The 27,911-nt window shown below is 41.4% G+C and overlaps 1 protein-coding gene across 1 annotated transcript in view; it reads right to left on the reverse strand.

Annotated features, from left to right (window-relative positions):
• Positions 1–12,584: 12,584 nt before the first annotated feature.
• LOC143721627 (neurexophilin-1) overlaps positions 12,585–27,911 on the reverse strand; it is a 49,558-nt gene continuing 34,231 nt past the window's right edge. The window contains exon 2 of the mRNA XM_077212230.1: positions 12,585–16,535. Within this exon, the coding sequence (XP_077068345.1) occupies positions 15,738–16,535 (798 nt within the window). The 3' untranslated portion in view covers positions 12,585–15,737. The remainder of the gene's footprint in view (positions 16,536–27,911) is intronic.

Below are 27,911 nucleotides of genomic sequence, written 5' to 3' on the forward strand. Positions count from 1 at the left end.
ACTCTGGCGTCTCAGAGTCACCCACCTCCGTCCCCCACTCAACTCAGCCCAGCTTACTGACTTCTACTTCCCTCTTGCTGCTGAGACCCAACCACAATCTAACAATCTCTCCGCAACCCAACCATACGCGCCAACCCGTTTGACTAAGGCTGTCGAGCCCCACTGGTGCGTTAATATGCAGTTTCAGTGGCAACGGTTCCGTATGGCATACCACCTACCGCAAAACACAATATCTGCCCAACCACCCGTCATTCACGCAATATACACAGGAACGTAATGACTGTAAATACTATACAACCTCTACAAATAAACCAACAGTGCTGCTGAGAGCTAACCACAATCTCACAATCTCTCCGCAACCCAACCATACGCGCCAACCCGTTTGACTAAGGCTGTCGAGCCCCACTGGTGCGTTAATATGCAGTTTCAGTGGCAACGGTTCCGTATGGCATACCACCTACCGCAAAACACAATATCTGCCCAACATCCCGTCATTCACGCAATATACACAGGAACGTAATGACTGTAAATACTATACAACCTATACAAATAAACCAACACCCTTCAAGTTTTCAAGAATTCTACGAAACCGTAGCATGGCGGCCTGTACTCAGCCAGCTAGAATCTTTCCGTCTCAACCACAGCCAGTTGCTGCTCCTTTCTGCTGCTTCAGATAAGTTCTTTACTGTGCGACGCAACTCTTGACCACTGAATCCGACGTCTCTGAGGAACCGGGTTGTAGAGTGTGCCACAAAACCTCGACAACCCACTTCCACTGGATAAACCTGGACTCTCCATCCTCGCTGTTCTGCTTCAGTGGCCAGATGAGCATACCGCAATTTCTTCCTCTCATATGCCTCATCTACCGCATCCTCCCATGGCACTGTTAACTCTATCAGTTGAACAATGCGTGCTGATCCAGACCACAAAACAATATCTGGTCGTAGGTTAGTGGTGGCAATTTCAGGTGGAAAAATAAGCCGTTGATCAAGATCAGCCAGCATCTTCCAGTCCCTAGCAGCTTCCAGTTGTCCTGGGCGAGAATTGGTGTTAGCACCTTTTCTTGGTGGTTGCTCGCCTGGGCGGAGGAACATTGTCTTCTGCGTGTAATGTTTTGCTAGAACAGGCGGCAACTTATTGGTCATACTACGCTTGCCTTCCAATGCTAAAGCCAAACATCGCAATACTTGGTCATGGCGCCAAGTAAACCGACCTTGGCTAAGAGCCACCTTACATCCTGTCAAAATGTGCCTTAATGTGGCAGGTGATGAACACAAAGGACAAGAGGGATCCTCTCCTACCCAGAGGTTTAGGTTCTGCGGTGATGGGAGAACATCATATGTTGACCTAATAAGGAAACTGATCCTACTCTCTTCCATTGACCAAAGGTCTTGCCAGCCCATTTTTCGTTGTTCCACACTCTCCCATCTCATCCACTCTCCCTGCTTGGCCTGGGAAATGGCCTTTATACATCTCATCCTCTCCTCCTGCTTTCGCACCTCGTTGACTACCAGCTTCCTCCTTTGAGCTGGGCCTGCCTTGTGCCATTTAGGAGGAGCTAAACTGAGCCCAAAACCCCCTCTTCCATGCTGTACCTGTCCCACGATATCCCCAATTTGAAGGTCAGCCTTTGCCTCTACTACAGATTTCTTTGCTGACCACTTTCTACCAGTTTTTACCACAGGGGCTGCCTCCCTTACACATTTGTCGCGTGACTCTGCTAAAGTCATTTCCAGTCTGACCTTGGCACACTTAAACTCCTCGGTTAAAGCAGAGACTGGCAGCTGCAATACTCCTTTACTATAAAGTCCCACTCTGCTGAGGCAGCGTGGAACTCCCAACCATTTCCTGATGTATGAACTTATTAACGCTTCCAGCTTATCCACTGTTGTCAAAGAAACCTCATACACAGTCAGTGGCCACAGCAACCTTGGCAGTAGACCAAACTGAAAGCACCAGAGTTTTAGTTTGCCTGGTAGAGCACAGCTGTTTATGCTCTTCAACCCTTCCACTGCTTGTCGTCTAACTTCTCCCACTCGAACTGTGTCCTTTAGATCCGCATCGTACCATCTCCCTAGACTCTTCACTGGCTTCTGAGAAACTGTTGGTATTGCCTCACCATTAATGAAGAGTATTTTATCTACTACCTTGCCTTTAACTATTGAAAAAAATTATATTACTCGAGCACAGTTTTTTACCTCAAGAGAGCATGTTCATGATCCTATTTTTTCCTGCTCGAAATTGAGCCACTTTGAACTGATCTCCCTTCAGACATGCAGGGAAATCACTTTAAAACTGAAATCCACCTTTTCTCCTCATGCTATTCTACCTTCTCACTTAATAAACAGGTATTTGACACTGTTGGTTCCGATTTCTGCATATCATTAACAACAGTCTCTTGACTGGGATTGTCCCTGCTTGTTTTTAAACTCGCCACTGTGACTCTCATCATCAAGAAAACCGTCACTCGACCCCGCTGTATACTCAAACTACAGACCTATTTCCAACTTGTCTTTTTTATCAAAAAATGTTGAAAAAAACGGTCTTTATCCAGCTACAACATTATTTACTCATTAATTCAATCTCGGATATTTTTCAATCTATTTTTTTGAGTCTGCTCTTTTAAAAGTTCTTAATGACATTTTAATAACGACAGAGGCTGACTTTGTGGCTTTAGTGTTATTAGATTTGAGTTCAGCTTTTGACTTTGTAGATCACAATATTCTCCTATCTTGGCTAGAACGTTCGATCGGTATCTCAGCCATGGTACTTAAATGGTTCCAGTCTTTCCTATCAACCAGAAGTTTTTCTGTTAGATTAGGTACTCCTATATCTTCTGTGACTCACCTCAATTGTGGGGTACCCCAGGGATCGATTCTGGCACCCCTACTATTATCACTGTACATGCTTCCTTTAGGATCAATTAAGAATAGACTTGGTGTGTCGTACCACTGTTATGCGGACGATACCCAACTCTACAAACCTATAAAACATAATGATAACACTACATGTAAGAGACTACAAGACTGTCTACACGAACTTAAGATGTGGCTCACTAACAACTTCATGTTGCTAAATGACGACAAAACCCAAATCAACCAATTTGGTCCAAATGAGCTCTCTGACAGACATAGTACCTATCTTGGCACCCTCACACCATACCTCACTTCTGATGTTAAAAACTTAGGATTTTATCTTGACAGTAGTCTTAAACTGAACAAACAAATTAATGCCACAGTTAGAGCCAGTTTCTACCATTTACACTTGTTAGCCAAAGTCAAGCCATTTTTAAACAGGAATAGCTTTGAAACAATTATTCACGCATTTATTTCAACACGACTTGATTATTGTAACTCATTATATGTCGGGCTACCTCTCTCTTCTATCTCTCGTCTTCAGATGGTCCAAAATGCGGCTCCCCGTCTACTCACTGGCAGCCGAAAATGAGACCACATCACCCCAATCCTACGTTCTCTGCACTGGTTACCAGTTAGATTCAGAATTGATTTTAAAATTGTATTTTTTGTTTTTAAATCCCTTAGCCCCCAAATACCTTTCTGATTTAATTATTACTCATAACCCATCCAGATCACTCAGATCAAGAGATCAACATCTTTTGGCAGTTCCACGTTCTTAAAACGCAGAGGTGATCAAGCTTTTGCAGTAGTCGGCCCTAAGCTGTGGAACACCCTACCACTACATATTAAATCAGCTTCCACACTTGCCAAATTCAAATCTTTGCTTAAAACACATTATTTCTCGAGTGCGTTTAATGTACTATAACTTGTATGTTTTTTTGTCTTGCCTTGTCTAGTCTTTCTTATTTTACTGTACAGCACTTTGGCCAACCAAGGTTGATTTTAAATGTGCTCTATAAATAAAATTGATTTTGAATTGATTTTTTTTAAATTCAATTATTCATTCTCTATGTTTCATGTTATTCTTTCTTTCTTTCTTTCTTTCTTTCTTTCTTTCTTTCTTTCTTTCTTTCTTTCTTTCTTTCTTTCTTTCTTTCTTTCTTTCTTTCTTTCTTTCTTTCTTTCTATTCAACGTCCTATTCATCAAAGAATCCTGGATTCTTTGTATAACAGTGTGTATAACGGTCTTCACAATATCAAGCAGCTCAGCCATGTATCAGCAAGTTAGAATGATTACTCATATTGTGGTATTAATTACTCATATTTTACAATATTACTATTTTTAGTGTATTTTTGATCAAATAAATGCAGGCTTAGTGAGCATATGAGACTTCTTTCAGAAAACATCATAAAAGTCTTACCAACCCTAAACTTTTGAAGTATAGTCCAGTTTTTCTCTTCCTGCCATTCTTAGGGAAGTCTGTCCAACATACTGAGGCTCCATACAGAGTGATTCACTTACTTACAAACATTCATTGATTGTAGAGTGGGTATATACTCCGTCACACATACACATACATCCTTTCACTCAGATACAAAATTCCTTGTATCTCTCTTTACACACACACACACACACACACTTAGGCTTCTTTTAGTCGAGTGCATAATTACTTTGCCAAAGGGCACCGCTATGATCCCTGGCTGGTATTTAAAGTCCCGTCAGTGAATTTAAATCACTTCCTCTGATCACTGCACCTCACTCTGAAGTGGAGATGTCCTTTACAGCTGCCCCACAGAGAAAGAGAGAGAGAGAGAGAGAGAGAGAGAGAGAGAGAGAGAGAGAGAGAGAGAGAGAGAGAGAGAGAGAGAGAGAGAGAGAGAGAGAGAGAGAGAGAGAGAGAGAGAGAGAGACTCGCGATGCCTCTTTTAGCTTTGTATGTCTGGAGGCATGTAGGTGTGTGGTATGAGATTGCAGTGCTATCATTGGTTCTGTCTAAAATAATGTAGAGCTAGGTGCGTATAAAGGTGGATTGCTTTATAATAGGGAATTCTGCATCCGGAAACACCTTTCAAAGTAGATCATTCCAAACATAAATTGTTATCGGATTAACTAAATTAACATTACCCGTGATCACACATTCTAAATTAAATTGGCAAGTTGTTACTTTGCTTGGCAGCCATAAAGAGCCGACAGTTAGGCTAATGAACTATTACTTAGTGGGGAAAATGTATTGCTGGAGTTCCATAATACATATGCCATGAGATTCTGTGAGTTACAATGATTTTACCACAAAGGGCATTTTAGGCACTCCAATGTGAATCATGTCCCAAGAAACACCCATTACCTGTTGCAAAATCACCTGTGATAGCCTCTCGTTGCTCATTGTTTTGTTTAAGTATCAGTTTTCATTTATCTTTTCAGCATCTGGATGTAGACCAAAACAAGCCCTTAATTATTTTAAAGTTTCTGAGTTGGATGATGCAGGAATTGTTCAAGGCTTTGTAGTGTGTTTGGTTGGCTCACTCTGTAGTCTCTGGAGGAGATTTTGTCAGCAGATCATTAAGAACAGTCATTGATTCAAGGTGAAAGGTAGTGTAACACTGTGGAGACAAACACACATGTTGTAAGAAAAAAAGAGAATGAAACCTTTGAGGAGTCAGTCCGACACCTTTCAAATCTTAATCTATGTTTCTACTGATAGTCAAGTGTTTTTTCTTTTTAAAAAAGTCTAATGCAATATCTAGAAAGTTAGGTCTTATGGCCAATGGTAATAAATAGACAACACAGTCTAATTAGATTATTATTGTACACATTATTTCCTCAAATTCTAAAAAGTATTTTTAGTTGTTAGAATAAACTAATTTTATTTAATCAAAAGATATTGCTGTTCCAAACATCTGTAAAAAGAAAATGGTTACAAGTCTTTGACAACAAAATTAAAATCTTCATTATTACAATTTGATTCATCTTATTACAACCATTGTGAGATCAAGTTTTCAGAGCAATGGTAAATTGTTCTCACACTGTATAATCCGGCCATTAATTTAATTTACAAGGTCTGTGGGAGATTATTCTAATTAAATTAGAATGATTAGTTTATTCATGTCATCTTATTCTGGCCCCTGGGGCTGTTTTTCTTCTTGTACTCCTATCAGCCTCACAGATGCTCTTAATATTTTTTTTTCTTGTTTTTTTTTTACTCCACTCTCTGTCTCACGCTCTCTCATGTTTTTTCATCAGGTATTTGGTTTTCCTCTCCTTCCATTTCGCTTTCTGGCCAGCCTTTGGTTCTCTCTCTCTCTCTCTCTCTCTCTCTCTCTCTCTCTCTCTCTCTCTCTCTCTCTCTCTCTCTCTCTCTCTCTCTTTCTTTCTCTCCATCTTCCAGTATCTGTTTGAGTAAATATTGAGTATTGAGGAAGGGTTTTGAGAAGCTGTTGGATTGTGTGCTAGTGACTTTATCTTTGTGAGCCCCGGCTGTGCTAATCTCTGTTGTTGAGCGTCGTTGCGGTCTGGAAATGCTATTAAAATGACTATACATGGAAACACTTCCAATGTGTTTGGGTGCAAGATTTCTTTCTGCTGACAGTTCTGAGACAACATGTTGTTACTGAAAGAACAAGACAGAAAAAAATATATTCACACATATTTGAATTTGATGAGCAGAGCTATGCTAATGATTAGCCTCTGGACTCTTTTGGTTTCCAGGTAACTGTGCTCTCCTAATTGGTTTTCATAGACATGGAGGTCTTCGTCGTCCTACTCATCCTCTTTCTTGCTCACTCTCTCCGTCTTTCTTTTCTCCTGCATTGGACTGCTTTTCATTTGATGCCCTTTTTCGTTGAGTATTCGAGAAGCTTTTTGTGGATTCTTCAGGTTGGATCTTTAACTAGAGAGAGCACATCAATATTGATGATACGTTCTGAAAATCAGGCCAACAGCTCATTGCAAAGGGAAAATAGCACTCAGCCCAACACTGCTGGATTCTGCGTTCTCGTGGCCCCATGGTATTCCCAGATTTGTCAATCTATTCCACCATATCACAGTTCATAAACAAGAGGGCATTTGTGGAATTATGTGTATTACCACAGGAAATAATCACCCAGATTATTGACACATCCATCCAAAGATGGATGATTCTTAAGATTTGAAAGCAAAAATGTGAAGCTTGTACTGTATATTAGTACAAGCAGCATTAATGAATTATTCATTAAAAGCATTTTATTATTTGTATTTATTATGTCAAACTTTTTTATTTGGCAGCACTTTTCAATTATCTTGGTGGATGAAAATTTTGGTTATTTGCTACCAAATGCAAAGTGAAGCTCCACACTTTCAAGGTCAGAAAGCGACTCATGCCAACATGCATAATATTAGTAATTCAAACTGTGTATTTTAATGTATACATCCAAGTGACTTCCAAGTTTATTTCACTTTTTGCCATTTTTATGCACCTTTTTATTGAGTTTTTACACTTACTGTTCAATTAGTTTGCACCTTTTCATTTTGCAACTGATTTATAGAGCTTTTGACCTGAAAGATTCATTTAGGCAGTTTACATAGCGTCCTCTGTATGGCGTTCTCAACCCATAGTCCCTACCAGCAAATGAGCACATCATAACCTGTACTAATTATTCAGTTTACCTTCATGCTGCATGGACTGATTTTATAGTTTGTGGTATTAATTATTTAAATTTCAGAATTTTTTATGTTTCCAAATGAACTTCAAAATCATATAGGGCCTGGTACATTACTCCAGTGGCACGGCAGACAGTTTTTTTTTAAAGCTATAAAACTTATCTGGTTTGGTTAAGTACATCATTTTCCATCATGTAATGATAAAAATTAAACTTTCATATATTTTAGATTCATTGCACACCAACTGAAATATTTCAGGTCTTTTATTGTTTTAATACTGATGATTTTGGCATACAGCTCATGAAAACCCAAAATTCCTATCTCAAAAAATTAGCATATCATGAAAAGGGTCTCTAAACCAGCTATTAATCTAATCATCTGAATCAACTAATTAACTCTAAACACCTGCAAAAGATTCCTGAGGCTTTTAAAAACTCCCAGCCTGTTTCATTACTCAAAACCGCAATCATGGGTAAGACTGCCGACCTGACTGCTGTCCAGAAGGCCATCATTGACACCCTCAAGCAAGAGGGTAAGACACAGAAATAAATTTCTGAACAAATAGGCTGTTCCCAGAGTGCTGTATCAAGGCACCTCAGTGGGAAGTCTGTGGGAAGGAAAAAGTGTGGCAAAAAACGCTGCACAACGAGAAGAGGTGACCGGACCCTGAGGAAGATTGTGGAGAAGGACCGATTCCAGACCTTGGGGGACCTGCGGAAGCAGTGGGCTGAGTCTGGAGTAGAAACATCCAGAGCCACCGTGCACAGGCGTGTGCAGGAAATGGGCTACAGGTGCCGCATTCCCCAGGTCAAGCCACTTTTGAACCAGAAACAGTGGCAGAAGCGCCTGACCTGGGCTACAGAGAAGCAGCACTGGAGTACTCACAGTCAGTGATGGTCTGGGGTGCCATGTCAGCTGCTGGTGTTGGTCCACTGTGTTTTATCAAGGGCAGGGTCAATGCAGCTAGCTATCAGGATATTTTGGGGCACTTCATGCTTCCATCTGCTGAAAAGCTTTATGGAGATGAAGATTTCATTTTTCAGCACGACCTGGCACCTGCTCACAGTGCCAAAACCACTGGTAAATGGTTTTATTGGCCATGGTATTACTGTGCTCAATTGGCCTGCCAACTCTCCTGACCTGAACCCCATAGAGAATCTGTGGGATATTGTGAAGAGAAAGTTGAGAGACGCAAGACCCAACACTCTGGATGAGCTTAAGGCCGCTATCGAAGCACCCTGGGCCTCCATAACACCTCAGCAGTGCCACAGGCTGATTGCCTCCATGCCACGCCACAATTTCTTTCTGTGTCTTACCCTCTTGCTTGAGGGTGTCAATGATGGCCTTCTGGATAGCAGTCAGGTCGGCAGTCTTACCCATGATTGCGGTTTTGAGTAATAAAACAGGCTGGGAGTTTTTAAAAGCCTCAGGAATCTTTTGCAGGTGTTTAGAGTTAATTAGTTGATTCAGATGATTAGGTTAATAGCTCGTGTAGAGAACCTTTTCATGATATGCTATTTTTTTGAGATAGGAATTTTGGGTTTTCATGAGCTGTATGCCAAAATCATCAGTATTAAAACAATAAAAGACCTGAAATATTTTACTTGGTGTGCAATGAATCTAAAATATATGAAAGTTTAATTTTTATCATTACATTATGGAAAATAATGAACTTTATCACAATATGCTAATTTTTGGAGAAGGACCTGTATATTATTTGTGTGATGACATATTTGGGATTTATATGTTGCATGCAAAAAACTTATTACATCAAAATATGTGAATATACATTATACGGAAGCCCTAAGAGGCCATGCATTATTCTCTTTCTTTTTTCTTCTTGTGATCACAGTATAACAAAAGTTGTTTATTTGGGATTTTTCATGATTTTCTCCCAATTTGTCTGGATGGTCACAAACCACATCTCAGTCTTTTGAGTTGACTGGCAGTAAAACTTACCACATATTTACTATAGTGTTTAAGATACAAAAAGTCTCCTTTTCAAGTGTCAGACACCAATTTGAACTGGTTTATCACTGAAAGACATGGAGCAGCTTCTATATTGCACTAAGAAATGCCTTTTGTGACCTCCAGAACAAGATACAAGAAGATTGTGAAGAATAACAACTTTAGGTTGAATTCACAAGAACATTTTTGCTGAGATCTGGAGAAAACAACTGATGTGGAGGTCACAAAATAACAATAAGCAGACAGAAACAAATAATACAGCATAAATTTGCCCTCATCATCAGATGCATATTCATTTAATACTACAGGCCAACATTTAAGTGACCCTAGGCCATGACATGATCCTACAGGCTTATGCAAAAGGCAATAACCATGGCTAATGGTCTGATATTCTGTCTTTTTTTTTCATCGGGTAAATTTTCAGAAATATTTCAATTATGCAATACCCCCCCACACACACACCTTAATTTGTATTGCACTTGTACTCCTGCCCATTTTAATGTGTTTATATGTTTCCCTCTTATCTTTCACTCTATTTGTCATTTTCTTATGCTTTTCTCTCCGTTATGTTCTCCCGTGCTGTCTGATGTGTTGTGGGGCGCCACCGCTGGTTTGTTTTGAATTATGTTATTAAGGTTGGGTTGAGCAGGAGCTCACAGCCGAAATTAGAGCGGTTTCATCACTCTCTCCAAGGTTATCCTAAGGCAGGCTGTGCAAGAGGCCGGATTGGGAGATGAGAGGAAAGAGAGAGAGAAAAAGTGAAGAGAGCGGAGGGTGGTTAGGGACGTGAAATAACATATATAAAGACAAAGAGAACAAAAGGGTGAACGGAAGTTGCTGTCAGATACGACATTGTAATCAATCTGCTTAGTGACGACATAATTCAAGCTCATTTGCATGTTATGGAATGTCAGGTTTAATTGTGATTCTGGACAGATTTAATGCCAATTATGTCCACATTTGAACAATGAGAAGAAGACATTTTGAGTTCAAGGTGACACTATTTAAGTGCACTTTATTGTATGGTTACACCATTTCAGTAATTCTGTCACCTCTTTCTCTCATTCCATCTCTTTCTCCGTGTCCCTGAGGAATATTGCCTCCTGTTTTTCCCGCTTCTTGCCATGGGCACTGAAAACAAGTATGCAAATAGAGTGATAACATAGACTTTCATGTCATATTCATGTCATCCCCTCTGTCAATCAGCAGTCAAAACAAGATGAGACCTGAGACTACAGTCACTTTAGCTGAACTCAGTGCTTTCCTTCTAATTTATTCAGTTTTTTTTTGTCAGATGTCAGAAAACCACAATAAATGCCACCATTGTCATCCATACACTATATGACACACACGTAAAATAAACAATGTAAAAATAGAGAAATAAACAGCAAACCTCAAATGAACCAGAGAGAAGTCCACTGTATGTCTGACATGTAATACAGCTTCATCCAGTCCCCGGGAGTTGGATTATTTTATATATCTGAATTCATATATAATTCTCATATATATATATTTATAAATATTCATTTATTTCTATATATATATGCAGTAAATGTCTGTTCAGTACATTTTGTACCACATTTCATTATACAATTTCTTGCTTACAGAGTCTGCTAGCTCAGTTCTGGTTCTACGGATTGACCAGGTGTCCGATGCTCCGTCCAAGTCCGACAGGCCAGCCAAGGAGCCCGTCGCTATGACAACTGAAGAGTTCCTCCACTTCAACTTTTATCCTTGCCTTGGCAACGCCCAGCAGTGCGTGACAGTGTAGTCTTCTTATCCCTCTTCTGCAGTCAGAGGGAAATTCTGAGTTGTTTTGATGGCATTTTCCTTGGATATAATGGTATCTATTCCTGTAGGGGGCTGCGTTATGTATGGGTAACAGATTTGCAGCCAGCTTTGTGGGCAAGTATCATTCAAAGTGGGACTATTACCTGAAAGCAAGTTGAAGCAAATTAAAATTGATTTCTAAACGGTATGTTTTTGTGCAGTACTGTTGTGCTCATGTTCAGTGGTTTAATATAGACACACAATATCAGCGAACTCTCGTACAAGAGCACCAGGGGAACACTTAATGTTCCGTTTGTTATCTGTGAGTGTCGTATAAGTAGGGATCTAAAGTATCCTGTGACCATGAGAAAAGTGAAGGGAACCACTAGGGGTTTGCTGAAGACTTTTCTTGACTGAAAGAGAGAGAGAGAGAGAGAGAGAGAGAGAGAGAGAGAGAGAGAGAGAGAGAGAGAGAGAGAGAGAGAGAGAGTAGGAAAATAGAGAAGCAAGAATGAATGTGAGGAAGTGAAAAAAGGATGGAAGGAAGAAAGAAAGAACAAAAGAAAGAAGGGATGGAAAAGGAAGCAAACAAATGAAGGGAACAAACAAAAAAGAGAGCAAAAGAAAACAAAAGAAGGAAGAAATATAGAAAAGAAACTAAAAGAAGGAAAGAGAGAAAAAAGGATGGAAAGATGAAAACAAAATGAAAGTAAGTGAACAAAGGAAAGGACTGTAAAAAAAGATTGAACAAAAGAACAAATTAATGTGAAAAATATCAAAGAGCAAAAAAAAGGAAAAGAATGACTGAAAATTATGAACTGAGTGAGAAACAATAAATGAAAAACGAAATGAAGTTGAACGACTGAAAGAGAACAAAAAGAACGAATGAAAAGAAACAAGAAAGAACGCACGAAACAGTAAGACTGAAAGCAACGAAAATGAATGAAACAAACAGTGAAGTTGAATGATTGAAAAAGAACAAGCAAAAAAAGAACTAATGAAAAAAAAGAGAATGAAAGACTCCTGCAAGTGAGCGATTATACCATTACGTGAGCATCTCTCTCTCTCTCTCTCTCTCTCTCTCTCTCTGTGTGTGTGTGTGTGTGTGTGTGTGTGTGTGTGTGTGTGTGTGTGTGTGTGTGTGTGTGTGTGTGTGTGTGTGTGTGTGTGTGTGTGTGTGTGTGTGTGTGTGTGTGTGTGTGTGTGTGTGTGTGAGTGTGCACGTGCACTTCTCTGCAGGCGGTAGTGTATTTAAGTTGCAGGAGATTAGGAAGCTCAGTCCAGACCAGCGCCTGAGGGAGAAGCAAGAGCCCCAGCGCTCAGTTCACCAGCAGGGCAGGCGAGACATGCTGCACTGGGCACAGAGGTGTTTTATTTTCACATGTGTCTGTTTTGAGAATTAGACTGAGGCAAATTTCATATGACCAGACTGGCCAAACATTTCGACATGGTTGCATATTTAGGAAGCAACAGAGACAGATCAAAGCCACAGATACCCCTTTTCCACCAAGACAGTTTGAATGCCGGTTCAGAGCCAGAGCCTAGTTTCAAATCAGTTCTTTGTCTTTCGACACTTTAATGCACCAGCTCAGAGCCAGGAAAAATGGTTCCTAAGTGGCACCAAAACATTGCTGGTCTAGAAGTAAGAACCGCTTGCGTCAGGGGCTGGGGGCGGGGTTACCGTGATCAACAAGACGAACAGAAACTTGTGACTGCCATTTTTAAATAGTAGCTAATCGAGCTAATAGCAGCTTGATTGTAATCTCCGTCAATGCAAGTTACGGCGAGCTGCATGAACGCATTGGATTCGCCGTGTTTGGATGTCGACGTAGGTTCGCAAAGCCATGAACATCAATAGTAACGCAACGACCGCCATTGTTGATGGAAGGCTTGTTCAAGATGCATCGGGGCAGTGGGGACCGATCGGAGTGCTGCAGGTGTGTTTGGAGAGCATACGACTATGTGCTTTTGTATCGCTCTCGCAGTGCTTTGATGTAATGCGTCGATTGGTCTGCGAGAAGCCGATGCATCTCGAACAAGCCTGGTGTGTTTGGCGCTAGCGTTGCTGTGCAACATGAGATTTATACAGTGATGTAAGATCTGGCTCTGTGGTGGCACTCTGGCCTGTGGAAAGGCAAACCGGTTCTTAGAAGGATCGTCAGTCTAACCAACTCCAAACTGGCAAAAGCTCTGGCTCTGTACTAGCACCAGGTTCATGCTGGTGGAAAAGGGGTAACAGTCTGGATCAAATGTTCAATTACATAGATCAGACACAGGCCTGTTGGAGTCACAGGCGACTCTTCTTCTACATGCTTTAGCAATTACAGGGTACAAAAAACACTGAGAAGGAATTGCAGCCTGGTTTAAGTCAGATTGTAAGAATGATAGTCAGATGTAAGTGATGTATAATCAAACCATCTACTAAGTGTAATGTCTTATAACAAGCATCATAAACTTGTCTTTGATGTCTAAAGTTTTTGTTCAACTTCATGCGTGTTTTTTTTATGTATCGTTTTACCAGCTTGTATATGATGCTACAAGTTTTGTGATGACCTGCTGGTGATATTGTCTGGTAATTTCGGACCTCTAAAATTTCTTTGTAAAACAATTAATTTCAGAATAGACGGGGATAAATAGTATGTCTTTTATGGTAAAACTGATCTATCCAGCAGGATATTTCCATCTTTGTAACTCTCTAAATTGCGTGGAAACCCACAGGGATATATTCACCATACTGAATTTAACTTCAGGCAAAGAGTTTTTCTTCCATTCGTGGGCTCATAAAAAGCTTCTTCCCCCCAACTCCCTCGGTGAGACGACACTTTGATGTTCCATATTGTGCTTTTATGTTACTCTATTTAGCATCCTGAGTTTGTTTTTCAGTCTTTTTTCATGATTCTCTCCTCTTCCCCTCCTCTATATTCATTCTGTCCCTTCCTCATTTGTTTGTTCCCTGTCCATCTCCTATTAGTTTGCTCATGTTGTGAGTCACCTTTCATATCCTCTTTTTCTCCTCTTCACTCTGTCATGTACACCTGCTCGTCACTGCAAAACGTCACAACACCCACTGCTGTTTTTACCTTCCATCCTTCCTCTCTGGCTTTCCTCTTCCCTCATTTCTCCCCCTGATGATTTAAATTCACCTGTCTTGATTTTGGCCGGCCTGCCCTTGTTTGGCCTAAATCCACTTGAATTTTATATCAATGATTTTCCTTCACAATAATTTGTCAATAAACAGGGTGTTCATTGAAGATCAGCTTGAATTCTGTTCATGTAATGTGGAAATTTTACATCCAGAGAAGACCTTGGACAGGTAAATCTCAAAATGTACTGCAAGCTCTCCCATTTAGCAGTGTGATTTTTTCTTTTTCTCAACGATAAACAGGCTGACTGTGAGGGAATGTTCAGACAAGGACGAAGCAATCGTGCGTTCAGCAGAACAGTTATTACAGCACAAAGTCAGGAATCCTGACCAAACAAAACCTCTTTTCTGCTCTTCCGTAACAGTCAGAACAATAGAGAGATTTGGCTCAATGCAGACTCAACATCTCTTTTTCAGTGCTGTATTTTTAATTAAAGTGCTTTCTGTCCTGCTTTTGGTCTTTTCATTGAAATTAAGGGGGAGGTTTTTATCATTTTGTTAAATCTGGTAATTTTGCTCTTACACTTGCTACACTGCATTATGCACCTACAGCACTAATTTTTTTTCACTAAAGTTTTCTTTCGGTGTCATTCTTTAGGTTTTTTTATATGCAGAGGTGGAAAAATTGAGGTGTCATTGATGAATGTTGTGTGTTAATGTCTTGTGTGAGCTAATGCGTTTAATTTTTGGAAAAAAATAACCTACACTCTTAAAAAACAAAGATTCTAAGTGGGGGTTTACAAAAATCTCACCATTTTTGGTTCCCTAAAGAACCATTCAATGAACCGTTCTTAATTTTTTTTTCTTAATTTGAAGAACATCTTTCCTTTTTAAACAACCTTTTGTGCAATGGGTCCATGGATGTAAAATAAATAAAAAAAAAAAAAAAAAAAAAAAACTCAGGCAGAGCAGCCTGTGGTGACCAGTATGATTTCTTGTTCCTGGGTAATAATTAGAAGACCTTAACACTGGGCAATGGTTAGAGCAGCCAATCAGGAACTCGCACTGATGTAGCGAAACCCTCTCACACTGAGCATCTGGGCCTGACCATTTGGTTTTGCATATATGTGTTTTTGCAGGTCACATTTGCCAGGTTGCTTTAGAGGTTCTTCAAGACATCAACTGCAGTACATTAAATACTGTACATTCACCTTTTGAACCACCTGTGATGTTCAGGTCATGAGAGGGTGTCCATAACAGCTCAAGGATAAGTTTCTGAAGACCTCTGTGTCCTTTAAACCCCCTGTCCCAAATTAGCATTTTGCATTCATCTTCGTATCCGTAATAGAACCGATCCCTCATATGCTAACACCTTCCCCCATCCAGCCTTCCTCGTTCCTGTAGTCAACTTCAACCCACAGCTCTACCCTGAGGGTAGATAGGGCATCTCATTGTGGTAGTTATAGTCTGGACAGACCTTCTGCACCAGTCGGTAGTCTGTGCTGTAGAATGAAATGTAGATACAAATGACCTTAAATGGTTTGGAGCAGATCCAGGACACATGGCTTTGTGTCTGCTCCTGGAAGCAGGTCTTGGAGGGGTCGTAGTTGCAGAGCGAGGTGCGTTTGCTGCGGTCCACCTTCTCATAGTCTATGCGGCAGTTGAAGATCTTTGAGTCTTTAGGGTAGACCACGCTTTGCCGCTCCAAGTCGAACTCCACAGCCTTTACTGGAGGTACCAGGCTGACTGAGATGTTCCCCTGGCCGGTGGAATTGTGACGGAAGTAGACGCTGAAGGTGCCGTTCCCATGATCCACGATCTTACCCGTGATGAGCAGGTTGAGGCGCACTGTCTTGATGTTAGAGTAAAAATCGCCCCAGCCGAACATCTTCTTAAATTTACCTGTTTTGACGATCGGGGGGCGGCGCTTCACACGGGAGTTCCCCGACTCGTCCGTGTCCGTTTTGAGAAGGTCGCTACCCAGCATTTCCCAAAATTCCTGTTTGGAAAAGGGAACCGGAGAACGATAGGGCAGCTCCATTGTGGAAGTGTTGGCGGCTCGGCCACGGCTGTGCATCACCCAGCGGCTCAGTGGTGAAATCGAACCCTGAGATCCCAGAACACCAAGAGTTTTGGAGGAGGCTGCTGGGGAGGAGGACTTTGACGTAGATGAGGGGAAGTAAGAAGATGACGAGTGGGTTTCTTCCTGTCCTAGAGCCAGCTGGAGGAAAGAAAACAGGAGCAAGAGGGAGCCAGTTAGTGGAAGTATAATAGAGATGATGACATTTAAAGAGAGAGGAGTTTACACAGACAGGAATTTGAATAGAAACTAGATTTGCATTTCCCAAAGGAAATAGTGGAATTTGCACGGAAGCAAAAGAACAGTGTTGAAGTTTACTTATGTTAAGGGTTTAGACTTTGTTTTTGCAAAAATGTTTTTATTTTTTTTAATTTCTATAAAAAGCCAAAATGAGCTGCGCACCTACGGCTGAAATCTGTAAAACGAAGTTTGAATGGAGTCAAATTATTGAATGTATGTTGAATTGTTTTGAAACTGTCGAGAAGATGAATAATAATGTAATGTAATGCAGTGCTTGCCTTGCAATATAGTATGATTTGAATGACTGACTTGAAAGGAGAAAAAAATAACTGCTAAAAGGGAAACATCATTAGCACTTGAATCAACATTCACCCACGGCAAAGCGTCATTGACACCTCACACAAATGGCCAGGCCACATTAGACTCATGTCAACAGGAATCAATCTCTGCAATCTGACCTGTCCTCTACACTCACTGGTTCACTATATTGCTTTATTTATTTTGTGGGAATGATTTGATCCCTTTATCGCTTTATAGGGTTAGATAATCTGTTTTTACAGGAGATCTCTTGGACTCCCAGAGCTAATTTAACTAAGAGAGAGAGATGAAGAGGGCAAACCAAAAATTTCATTCAAATTAAAATTCATTTTAAAATTCATTTTAATATATTTTAACATCTTATTGAGCAAAGCCATGAAACAGATACAACAACAAAAAAATTCAGCAGAGAGAGGAAGAGGTCTCGGGTTGGATGGAAGTAGTTCAAGAAGAGAGAAGGATTTTGTTAGATAAAATAGTGTGTGTGTCTGTGTGTGTGTGTGTGTGTGTGTGTGTGTGTGTGTGTGTGTGTGTGTGTGTGTGTGTGTGTGTGTGTGTGTGTGTGTGTGTGTGTGTGTGAGTGTGTGTGTATCATACTGCATATAGAGAGTTGTGGAGGTGGAAGAGATGCCTCTTTAATGTGGGCTCATGGATGGGTGAAGAGCCCCAGAGTGGGCGTAACTGGTAATTACGGGATTGGTAATGATCTATTTGAAACACCTCATACACGGATAATCCTACAAGAGCTCTCATACCTTGGATCAAACATTTGGATGTGACACTTCACAAGTTTGTGTGTGTATGTGTGTTGCAGAGTGTCAGAAAACAATGATGCTTTGATGTATTGTTTATTGTCTGATGAGCTCTAAATTCTGTTTGGTCTGTGTCTCTGAGCCTGAACCGCATTGTATCCGCATGGTCAGGTTCAAAGCGAAAACTCCCCCAAAAGACACATACATTTCTAGGAAACAGTCTCATGCTGTACAGAAGCTCTCTGACTTCACCAGAGACCAAAGAGTTCTTCACTCTTCACTAAAGAGTGGACACCGTTTTAGTTGTGCCTTTTTTCATTGTTGATGATTCGCCAAGATGAAATGGTTTTTTGCAGCGTTGCCAAGTTTGATTAATGTTAGCAAATCCAATTTGTTTGGACGATGTATTTAAGGGTACTGCTTGATGATAAATGGTTGATCGATTTAACAGTCATCACTTGTTTTACATGCCTTTTTTGTAGTGAAGTAAACACTAGTTTGATGTTAGCATTTATGTTTTTGAATTAGTTACATAGATTCTGTAAAGTGTAGTTTGGCTCCAACATGTCATACGAAGGAATATGAAGGAAAGGACAAAAGTCATATTACCATTATGCTCTCAGTTGTTTACAATATAACAATTGAGATATTAAAGAGAAATGTGAATTTTCTTATCAGTAGGTATATGAGGATGGTTTTGTATGCCGAGTGTACAAAGGAAGAAAAGAAAGAAATATGCCAGTCCACCCTCACAGTAAATGTATGCAGTCATAGTCAGTGTTTGAGGATTCTGCCTATCTCTGTGTGTGTGTGAGAGATCCCGCTGCCAGACTATTTAAGCATATATTCAGACAGTGTGTAAGTGTCTGAGGCATGTGTGTGTGTGTATGTGTGTGTGTGTGTATACTGTATATATATATATATATATATATATATATATAGAGAGAGAGAGAGAGAGAGAGAGAGAGAGAGAGAGAGAGAGAGTCTGTTCTCACTGTCAGGGCAGGCCTGATCCACTGAGCTTAAGGATCTCTCTCTTCCATAATGCATGCTGCCCTGTCTCAAACCTGATCCTTCAGCCCACTCTGATGCTTTACGCCCATCTCATCTCGTCTTATGCAGGCTTATTCTGGCTTAATCAGGCTTACTCATGCCTGATACTCATTTTACTTTACTCTAAGTGCCTATCTCCAATCTTGATAAGACAGACTCCATTTTATACAGTACGGATTAGCGCAACACGCTCTGGCTAATTCAGTCTTCTGTAGTCATGCCATTTTTCTTTAGGCTCTTTTTTTAGTCACTTTGCTTGGATCTTGCGTGGACTTCATTGTGCTCTATAAAAGAGGTCTCTATAAAAGAACGTGTGGATTAATAACTGGCCTTGACGAGCGTGTAACGCCTCTACAGACTGAATAATTCAACATTAGCTCCGTTGCAGATCTACTAATCTGCTCAGTAGCTATGCAGAGCAGGTTTTGCATCAATGTCATGCAGGCTAATTGGAAGTATAAATATTAAATTGCATTATTCTGCATAGAAACACCTGTCTTGACAAGCCTTTGTATTCGACATATTGATGACTGCGATATTCGCTGGAAGTTTTGCCTAAACCTTATGAAAATGTTATCAGACATATTACATATTGTACAAATGTTTTTGTATAAAGACCACTAAACTGTATAAATCACTGCTGACCCAGGTAACTGATTTCTTACATCTTTATTTTATTTCAGAATGTCCTATTCACACTGTCAGGGTTTATTTTGTGATGATGTCCAGCTGACTATACTGTATAATATCCCATGTTGTCAATGTCGAAGGGATTTTTTGCAATGATTGTGGATTGCATTTCCATAATTGACTGCAGTGTGACAATGATTTATATTACAGTCTGTTTTACGGTCCCCTATTCATCTCGGATCAGTTTGTAAGACTTGCTTAAAACATTAATTTATTTGTATTTTCTGCTACTGTTTACTGTTTGTCATTCAAGTGCTACACATATACACAGTCACTCACACACACACACACACACACACACACACACACACACACACACACACACACACACACACACACACACACACACACACACACACACACACACACACACACACACACACACACACACACACACACACACACACACACACACTCTCTCTCTCTCTTTGCTGTGTCCCTGTGCTGTATGATGCAATATTGTTTTCACCAAATAAAACCTTTGTTCTTCATATCATCCTTCTCCGAGGAGTAAACATTCCAGTCTGGATACACTATTCTGAATCGAGTGATGTCACTTTCTTCCATAAGGCAGAAGTTATTCTGGAATGTCCTGTATGATTAATTAGTCAATCAATAATGTCCTTTTTTTAAGGCAAGTTGAGATCTTGGAATGTCACAATTCTTCATCTCTTTGCATTCTTTTTTTTTCTCCAGTGCTTATTTCATTTGTGTTGCTCAAACCACCTTTTGAAAAGGCACACAGGAGGACCTGCAAGTAAATCCCATTTCTCCCATATCTCCCTGGAGAAGCATCTCAGCCCCAGATTAATAATGAACAAAAATAAAAAGCAGGTAGACATATTGATTTTAATCTATTCAGACTTCACTCTCATTTTCTTCCTTTATTTTTTCTCACAGAAGAGAGGATTAATGTGAAGCGGGTTTAAGGGAGGAGGGGTGAGGAGGACCAACCACACCATTACCCCCTGTTCCTACAGCCTGATCTCAATTTGAGTCTCTCTCTCTCTCTCTCTCTCTCTCTCTCTCTCTCTCTCTCTCTCTTTCTTTCTCTCTCTCTCTCTCTCTCTCTCTCTCTCTCTCTCTCTCTCACTCTCTCGTTATCTCTCTCTCCTTTACTGCCAGTATGTTTGGAAAAAGTTGACTTTGCACATTGATCTGTGGCCAGTTTTCTCCAGCAAGCTTAAAGGCCTTGACCTCATCAAGACCAAGTGAGAAAACTGAACAAGACAGAAAGGTTAAGATTTTATAAAAGTCACAAAATCTTTGTTAAAGTTAAATATGAACAATTAATTACTTATTAAAATTATTACTTAATAGAATGACTTAAGCCAGGTGTACACTGTATGATTTGGCCCACGATTATGCTGTCTGAGACAAATTTAGCAAATCCTAAAAGATACCTCTGATCCTTGGCCAAAATATGAAGTCTTTAATCGTTAGTTTAACATGTTCACTGACAGCCGATTAATGACCGTTGTGATCAAATTTTACCTCCTACAAAATTCTAGCAGTGTCAGATTTCATTCACAGTCCTGCAGTGTGACTTCTCTACAATGACCATCAAATTGTCTCCGTTTTTTAAAACAAGCCATGACCAAAATGAATGTTAGAGATTTCTTTGTAGCCACCATTTCTGTCCAGCGTGTAATGCAGCTCAGTCACCAAACGTGTCATTGATTGTTGATGTAAAACTCCAGACGAGTTTTCTTGTGTTCGTTTGCTTTTAACGCGTCTTGGCTGTCGTACTATACTGTAAAAGTGGTGCAACTGTTTTGTGAATAGACATTATAAGCACATGGGTCCTAAAACGGAGATATCCTTGTTCATTTTTGGTAAAGGAAACTTCATTCCAAGGATTCGGTTCAGAAATTTCCAACCATAAATAAATAACAAGGAGGGTATGGTTGGGAATTGACAGGATATTATAATCCACACTACGAACCAAGTGACAAAATTAAAAGCATCTCTGAATGAGATGAATTGGATTTTATAACTTCTTTGCCCTCCATGAGAAATTAAGGACATGATTCATCCAATATCACTGTAATTTTCTGCACCTCTTGACAGGGATGTTCCTCCGCCTTTTATTAATAAGATCTGTAACTAAATCAACCACTTCATCGCCCTACAGACCTAATGTGGTATTGACTTTATTCACTTCCTTCTACCACTTAAAGTGAGCAGTGCAAGACAGCGCAGCATGCTAAACACTGCAGGTGGAATAACACAGTGTGTTTTTTGCCAGATGAAACACTCATGGGAGGGGAGGAACGCGGCTGGAGGCATTGGTACAGGAAGTGTAATGGCTGTCTAGACTGACCACCTCTCTAATCCTACACTCAGCTTTCATGTGGATTACGATGGGCTGAGAAAGAAAGAAAAGTCTAGATGTGATAAACAGAGGCGGGGAAAGAAAAGACAATAAGAATGAAAAATAGCTTTGCGGTGCAGGCTCAATTAGGGGAGAGAGATTCTGTTTCATATAACTATGTGTGGTAAAAGCATAGTGGGTTAAACGCAGAAGATCCCATTTATTCATTGAGTTTTAATTTGTATAAGGTCTTTATGCACCAGGGACTTGTTTATGGGATCCCAAATAAATTTGGTCTTTAATGAGTATATGGCGATGATACTTGCTTTGAGTTGCAAAACTTGTTTTCTAAGAACTCAAAACCTCCATTATTACACATAAGGACAAAAAGAATAAGCAAAAAACATTCAAACACCAAAAACAAATGTCAACATATAATGAGCCCTGATGGCAGGAAGAGTAAAGAGTTAAAACATAATAGCTTGACTAAAACAGCTGGAACATTATTAAAAATAATTTTTGTGCGTGTTCTACAGGAGAAGAAAGACATATGAGATTGGAATGACATGATGGTGAAGAAATGATGGCAGAATTAGATTTTTTTGGGGGGATTTTAAACTTTTTGTGTGTTTTATCACATTTAGCTTGGGTGCTCATGCGAGTCCAGCTCACGTCATGTCCTTCCTATTATTTCCTGTTTTTCCTCTAATATTAATGTAAAATAATTACCAATACCAACAGAAATAAAACTTACCACATACACTCAGAGACAAAAACATAAATGGTTTGAATAGTTTTAACGGTTATTGTTGCAGGTCACCGAATGGCTGTATTGTTGGTCGTAGTGTGCTTTCTTATAGTTGGATGCCCTAATGCTATTAGTGGGCTGCGCAACTGGCAATAACTTTTGAATTTGAATTTGTGAAATTTCATCACAAATGCTACCTATTCTCAGTAAAATATGTTGTTTAACAAGGAGTATAAATTTTTAAACATTGCAAAAAGGAAAGTGATTGCATACTGTATAAATTGCAGCACGTAAGATGAATGATTATAATGCATGAATGAAACCCACTAAGAGCAAGTGAATGAACGTGTGTGTGTGTGTGTGTGTGTTTGTTTGTGTGTGTGTGTTTATATCAGGGGGGCAGGGTTTGGCATGGTCCAGTTAGCCCCCGCTGGTACATTCTGTAACTTCACCATGGAGTATTTTCCTTTTGTGCCATAGCAATGTACACGTCTGGTTGGTTCGTGTGTTTAAATACACCAAATGGATGATTAGCAGGGTGATAAAATAAAAAAGGACAAGAGCACTGCTTTAGGCAGCAGATGGTAAATAGCTGAGCAGAAGAAGGAAAAAACAACTAAATAAAGAGCTGATCAACTGAGTCACAGAGCTAAAGGTTGCATAAAGAGGCATGGGCGAGAGAGAAACAGAAGTAGCGAGTGAATGAAAAAACTTCTTTGGAGGTGAGCCCATGTGGGCTTTGCGATTTGAAAAGATCTGCTCTGATATGGACAAGTGCAGAGCCAGATCAGGACAGGTAACATCTCAAAATCAGCTGCTGTGCATCGCGGCACAAGCATATAATGAGCAGAAGGTGCGTCGCATCCTTGTCTTTCACTTCAGAGCCAGATGGTGTATGCTTTTCCTGTCACCTGCAAAAATCTACTGCTGTGTCTTGGAGTCTCTGCTGAGAAGAATCTCTGATTCCTGGTGTTGGTGTGACGGCGCGGACAGCGAGGGTCGCAATCTCTCTGCATCTTTTTTTCAAAGAGCATAAACAGCTTTGTCGGTTCGGTGGGCGTGACGTTGAGAGTGAGTGCTCACACTAGGTTGCATTCCTGGTGTGTAACCGCGGCTATCTCCCTGTGCGTTTCAGCACCTCAGAGTACTTCTGAAAGAGCTAACAAAAAGAGTCTGCGTCTTTTTCAAGATGTCATTCAGATCGTGTGTTTTTGGATGCGGTCAATGTTTGACTCTGGCTGACGGGCATGATCGCTGTATCATGTGCTTGGGCTTTAGGCACACTGAAATGCCCATCGCGGTGTTACGGTCAAGACTCTGTTACCTGGAAAGAGTTGGAGCCCCTTCACTTATTCCCCGATCTAGCGCTTCTTCTGCCCAGCAGAAGAGGCCTACTTCGGTTAATAGCCTTGGTGACCTGAGGATCACAGTGAGATTTAACCCGCCGAGCCAGTGTCCTTGGGCCCCTCACTCCTCTATAACGCTACCCACGGAGCCTCCAAGAGAGCGCGCTAGGCTGTCCACGGCGGTCGTTTCTTTTGGAGCTCCACCGGATGATCAAATGTCGGTCGCTGCATCGGAGTGTGAGCTAATGTCCTCTGGGGATGAAAACTCGGCTGCGCTGCCTTCTTCGGGTACGCCAGCATTGCCTGAGCCTGAACCAGAGCTCACAGCTATGCTTTACCGGGCCGCCGCAATTGTCGGGCTCGAGTGGAACCTGAGTGGACGAAAGTCACTGCACGCAAAGCTTCAGGACCTCAGATCAGTTCTTCATCTGTTACGGAGGCCAGCAGAAGGGAAAGGCTGTCTCCAAGCAGAGGATGGCCCACTGGATAGTGGATGCCATCGCCTTGGCGTGCCTTGCCCGTTCGGATTGCGAGCACACTCAACTAGAAGTGTTACTTCCTCCTGGGCGCTGGCTCAAGGCATCTTGCTGACGGATATATGTAGAGCTGTGGGCTGGGCGACACTTAACACGTTCGCTAGATTCTATAGCCTCCGTGTAAAGCCGGTCTCTTCCCGTATACTCGCCCCCTAGTGGCCAGTAGCGCGAAGGACCCGTTCTTAGTGTCGGCTTGCAACGCCACTCCCGCCCCCATGGGCCCGGATACGTGCATCTATTGCTCCAGTATTGTTCCCCAGAAATTGTGTGTATGCTGATGCAATTTACTAACATTGTGAGTTACTCCGTCACCCCTGCGGCAGTCAGTCATCAGAATCAGAATCAGAATCAGAATCAGAAAGAGCTTTATTGCCAAGTGTGCTTGCACACACAAGGAATTTGTTTTGGTATTGAGGCTTCCAGTGGACTATACAAATACAAATACAACATGAAACATGAAACATAATACTACAAATTATAAGAATAAAAATATAAATATATGAGAATAAAACTATCACAGTTGGGTTTAGTCAGAATAGACATTTTCAGATTTACAGATTATGAACCTATTTACAGTGTTTTGAATATTATAAATAAGTAAATCTACATATAAGTATCACCTGAGTTGTAGGATATTGCACTAAACAGTGGGAGTATTGCACTTACAGGCATATGCCTTGGGAGGAGTGTTAACTGTTCAGGAGGGAAATGGCCTGTTGGAAGAAACTGTTCCTCTGCCGAGATGTTCTTGTGGCCAGTGATCTGATTCTCCGTCTTGACGGTAACAGTTCAAACAGGTGGTGTCCAGGGTGAGTGGAGTCTGTGATGATTTTACCTGCTCTCTTCCTCACCCTGGAAGAGTACAGGTCCTGGAGGTTTGGCAGGGGGTACCAATGATCCTCTCCGCAGTCCGGACTGTCCGTTGTAGTCTCCTGATGTCTGATTTGGTAGCTGAACCAAACCAGACAGTGATGGAAGCGCACAAGACAGACTCAATGACGGCTGAGTAGAACTGAATCAGCAGATCCTGTGGCAGGTTGAACTTCCTCAGCTGGCGAAGGAAGTACAGTCTCTGCTGGGCCTTTTTCACAGTGGAGTCAATGTGATTGTCCCACTTCAGGTATAAACAATAAACAATAAACTTCAGGTCCTGAGAGATGATAGTGCCCAGGAACCTGAATGACTCCACTGCTTCCACAGTGCTGTTCATGATGGTGAGTGGGGGGAGTGCTGGCCTGTTCCTCCTGAAGTCCACGATCATCTCCACTGTTTTGAGCGTGTTCAGCTCAAGGTTGTTATAACTGCACCAGGCAGCCAGCTGTTCAACCTCCAGTCTGTAAGCAGACTCGTCACCGTTTTGGATGAGACCGATGACAGTGGTGTCGTCTGCAAATTTCAGGAGCTTGACAGTGGGGTCTTTAGAAGTGCAGTCATTAGTGTACAGGGAGAAGAGCAGTGGGCAGAGAACGCACCCTTGGGGGGCTCCGGTGCTGATTGTGAGTGTCTTGGATGTGTGTTTCCCCAGTCTCACTCGATGCTGCCGGTCCGTCAGGAAGCTGGTGATCCACTGACAGATCGAGGATGGTATGGAGAGCTGGGTCAGTTTGGCTGTGAGAAGACCAGGCATTATGGTATTGAAGGCCGAACTGAAGTCCACAAAGAGGATCCTTGCATAAGTCCCTGGTCTGTCGAGATGTTGCAGGATATAATGCAGTCCCATGTTGACCGCATCATCCACAGACCTGTTTGCTCTGTAAGCAAACTGAAAGGGATCCAGCAGGGGTCCAGTGATGTCCTTCAGGTGGGCCAGCACCAGTCTTTCAAACGACTTCATGACCACAGACGTGAGAGCGACAGGTCTGTAGTCATTAAGTCCAGTGATTTTGGGTTTTTTGGGGACAGGAATGATAGTGGAGCGTTTGAAGCAGCAGGGAACTTCACACTGCTCCAATGATCTGTTGAAGATCTGCGTGAAGACCGGGGCCAGTTGGTCAGCGCAGGCTTTTAAACAAGCAGATGAGATGCCGTCTGGGCCTGAGGCTTTCCTAGTCTTCTGTTTTTTGAAGACTCGGCTCACGTCCTCCACACAGACCTTAAGCTCAGGTTGGATGGCAGGAGGGGGGAGTGATAATTGAAGTGCAGGAGGTGATGCTGAATGTGTGAAGTGCAGATCAGACCGGGTGTGTGGTGTGAATGAGGGCTTTTCAAACCGGCAGTAAAATGAATTTAAATCATCAGCCAGGTGTTGATTGTCCACAGATCGAGGGGATGGTGACTTGTAGTTGGTGATGTTCCTCAGGCCATTCCAGACTGATGATGGGTCGTTGGATGAAAACTGGTTTTTCAGTTTATCAGAGTAGTTCCTTTTAGCAACTCTGATCTCCTTTGTCAATCTGTTTCTGGCCTGGTTATACAAGATTTTATCCCCACTTCTGTAAGCATCCTCTTTGGCATGACGAAGGTGTTTGAGTTTCCCAGTAAACCATGGTTTATCATTAGTGAATGATAAGAATGTCCTGGTAGGAATGCATGTATCCTCACAGAAACTTATATATGATGTTACAGTATCTGTGAGCTCATCCAGATCATTGGTAGCAGCTTCAAAAACAGTCCAATCAATGCAATCAAAGCAGGCCTGTAGATTCTGCTCTGCTTCATTAGTCCATCTTTTTACAGTCCTTATTCCAGGTTTAGCTGATTTCAGTTTCTGCCTGTAGGTCGGTATGAGATGAACCAAACAGTGATCAGAGAGCCCCAAAGCTGCCCGTGGGACGGAGTGATACGCATTTCTTATTGTGGTGTAACAGTGGTCCAGTATATTACTGTCTCTGGTGGGACATGTAACGTGCTGTCTGTATTTTGGTAGTTCACGGGAAAGATTTGCTTTGTTAAAATCCCCAAGAATGATTAAAAGAGAGTCTGGGTACCTTTGTTCCGTTTCAGATATTTGTTCAGCCAGCTGTTGTAGCGCCGCGCTCACGCACGCGTCTGGAGGGATGTAAACATTCACGAGAATGAAAGAGGAAAATTCCCGAGGCGAGTAGAAGGGTTTACAGTTTATGAAATGTGCCTCTAAATTAGGAGAGCACATCTTCTTCAGTGTTGTTACATCTGAACACCAACTTTCGTTAATGTAGAAACACAATCCACCACCTCTCGTTTTCCCCGTTAGCTCCGCGATGCGATCCGCTCAGAACAGCTGAAAGCCCGGCAGATGTATTGCGTTGTCCGGTATGGCTTCACTCAGCCAGGTTTCAGTGAAGCACAAAGCAGCAGAGTTTAAAAAATCCTTGTTAGTGTGGGTGAGGAGAAGAAGTTCATCCGTTTTGTTAGGAAGGGATCGGAGATTCGCGAGATGAATACTGGGGAGTGCAGAGCGCAGGCCGCGCTCGCGGAGTTTAACCAGCGCGCCGGCTCGCTTCCCGCGTTTGCGTCTGAACGCGCGTTTGAACAACACCGCTGCCCCTTCGACGAGAATGTCCAGCAAAACGTCCGAATAATCAAAAACTGTAGAAAAGGT

This window comes from Siphateles boraxobius, unplaced genomic scaffold (genome assembly GCF_051911475.1).
Source record: "Siphateles boraxobius isolate OS27281-9 unplaced genomic scaffold, OSU_SipBor_1 66, whole genome shotgun sequence".
In the NCBI taxonomy this organism is placed as follows: domain Eukaryota; kingdom Metazoa; phylum Chordata; class Actinopteri; order Cypriniformes; family Leuciscidae; genus Siphateles; species Siphateles boraxobius.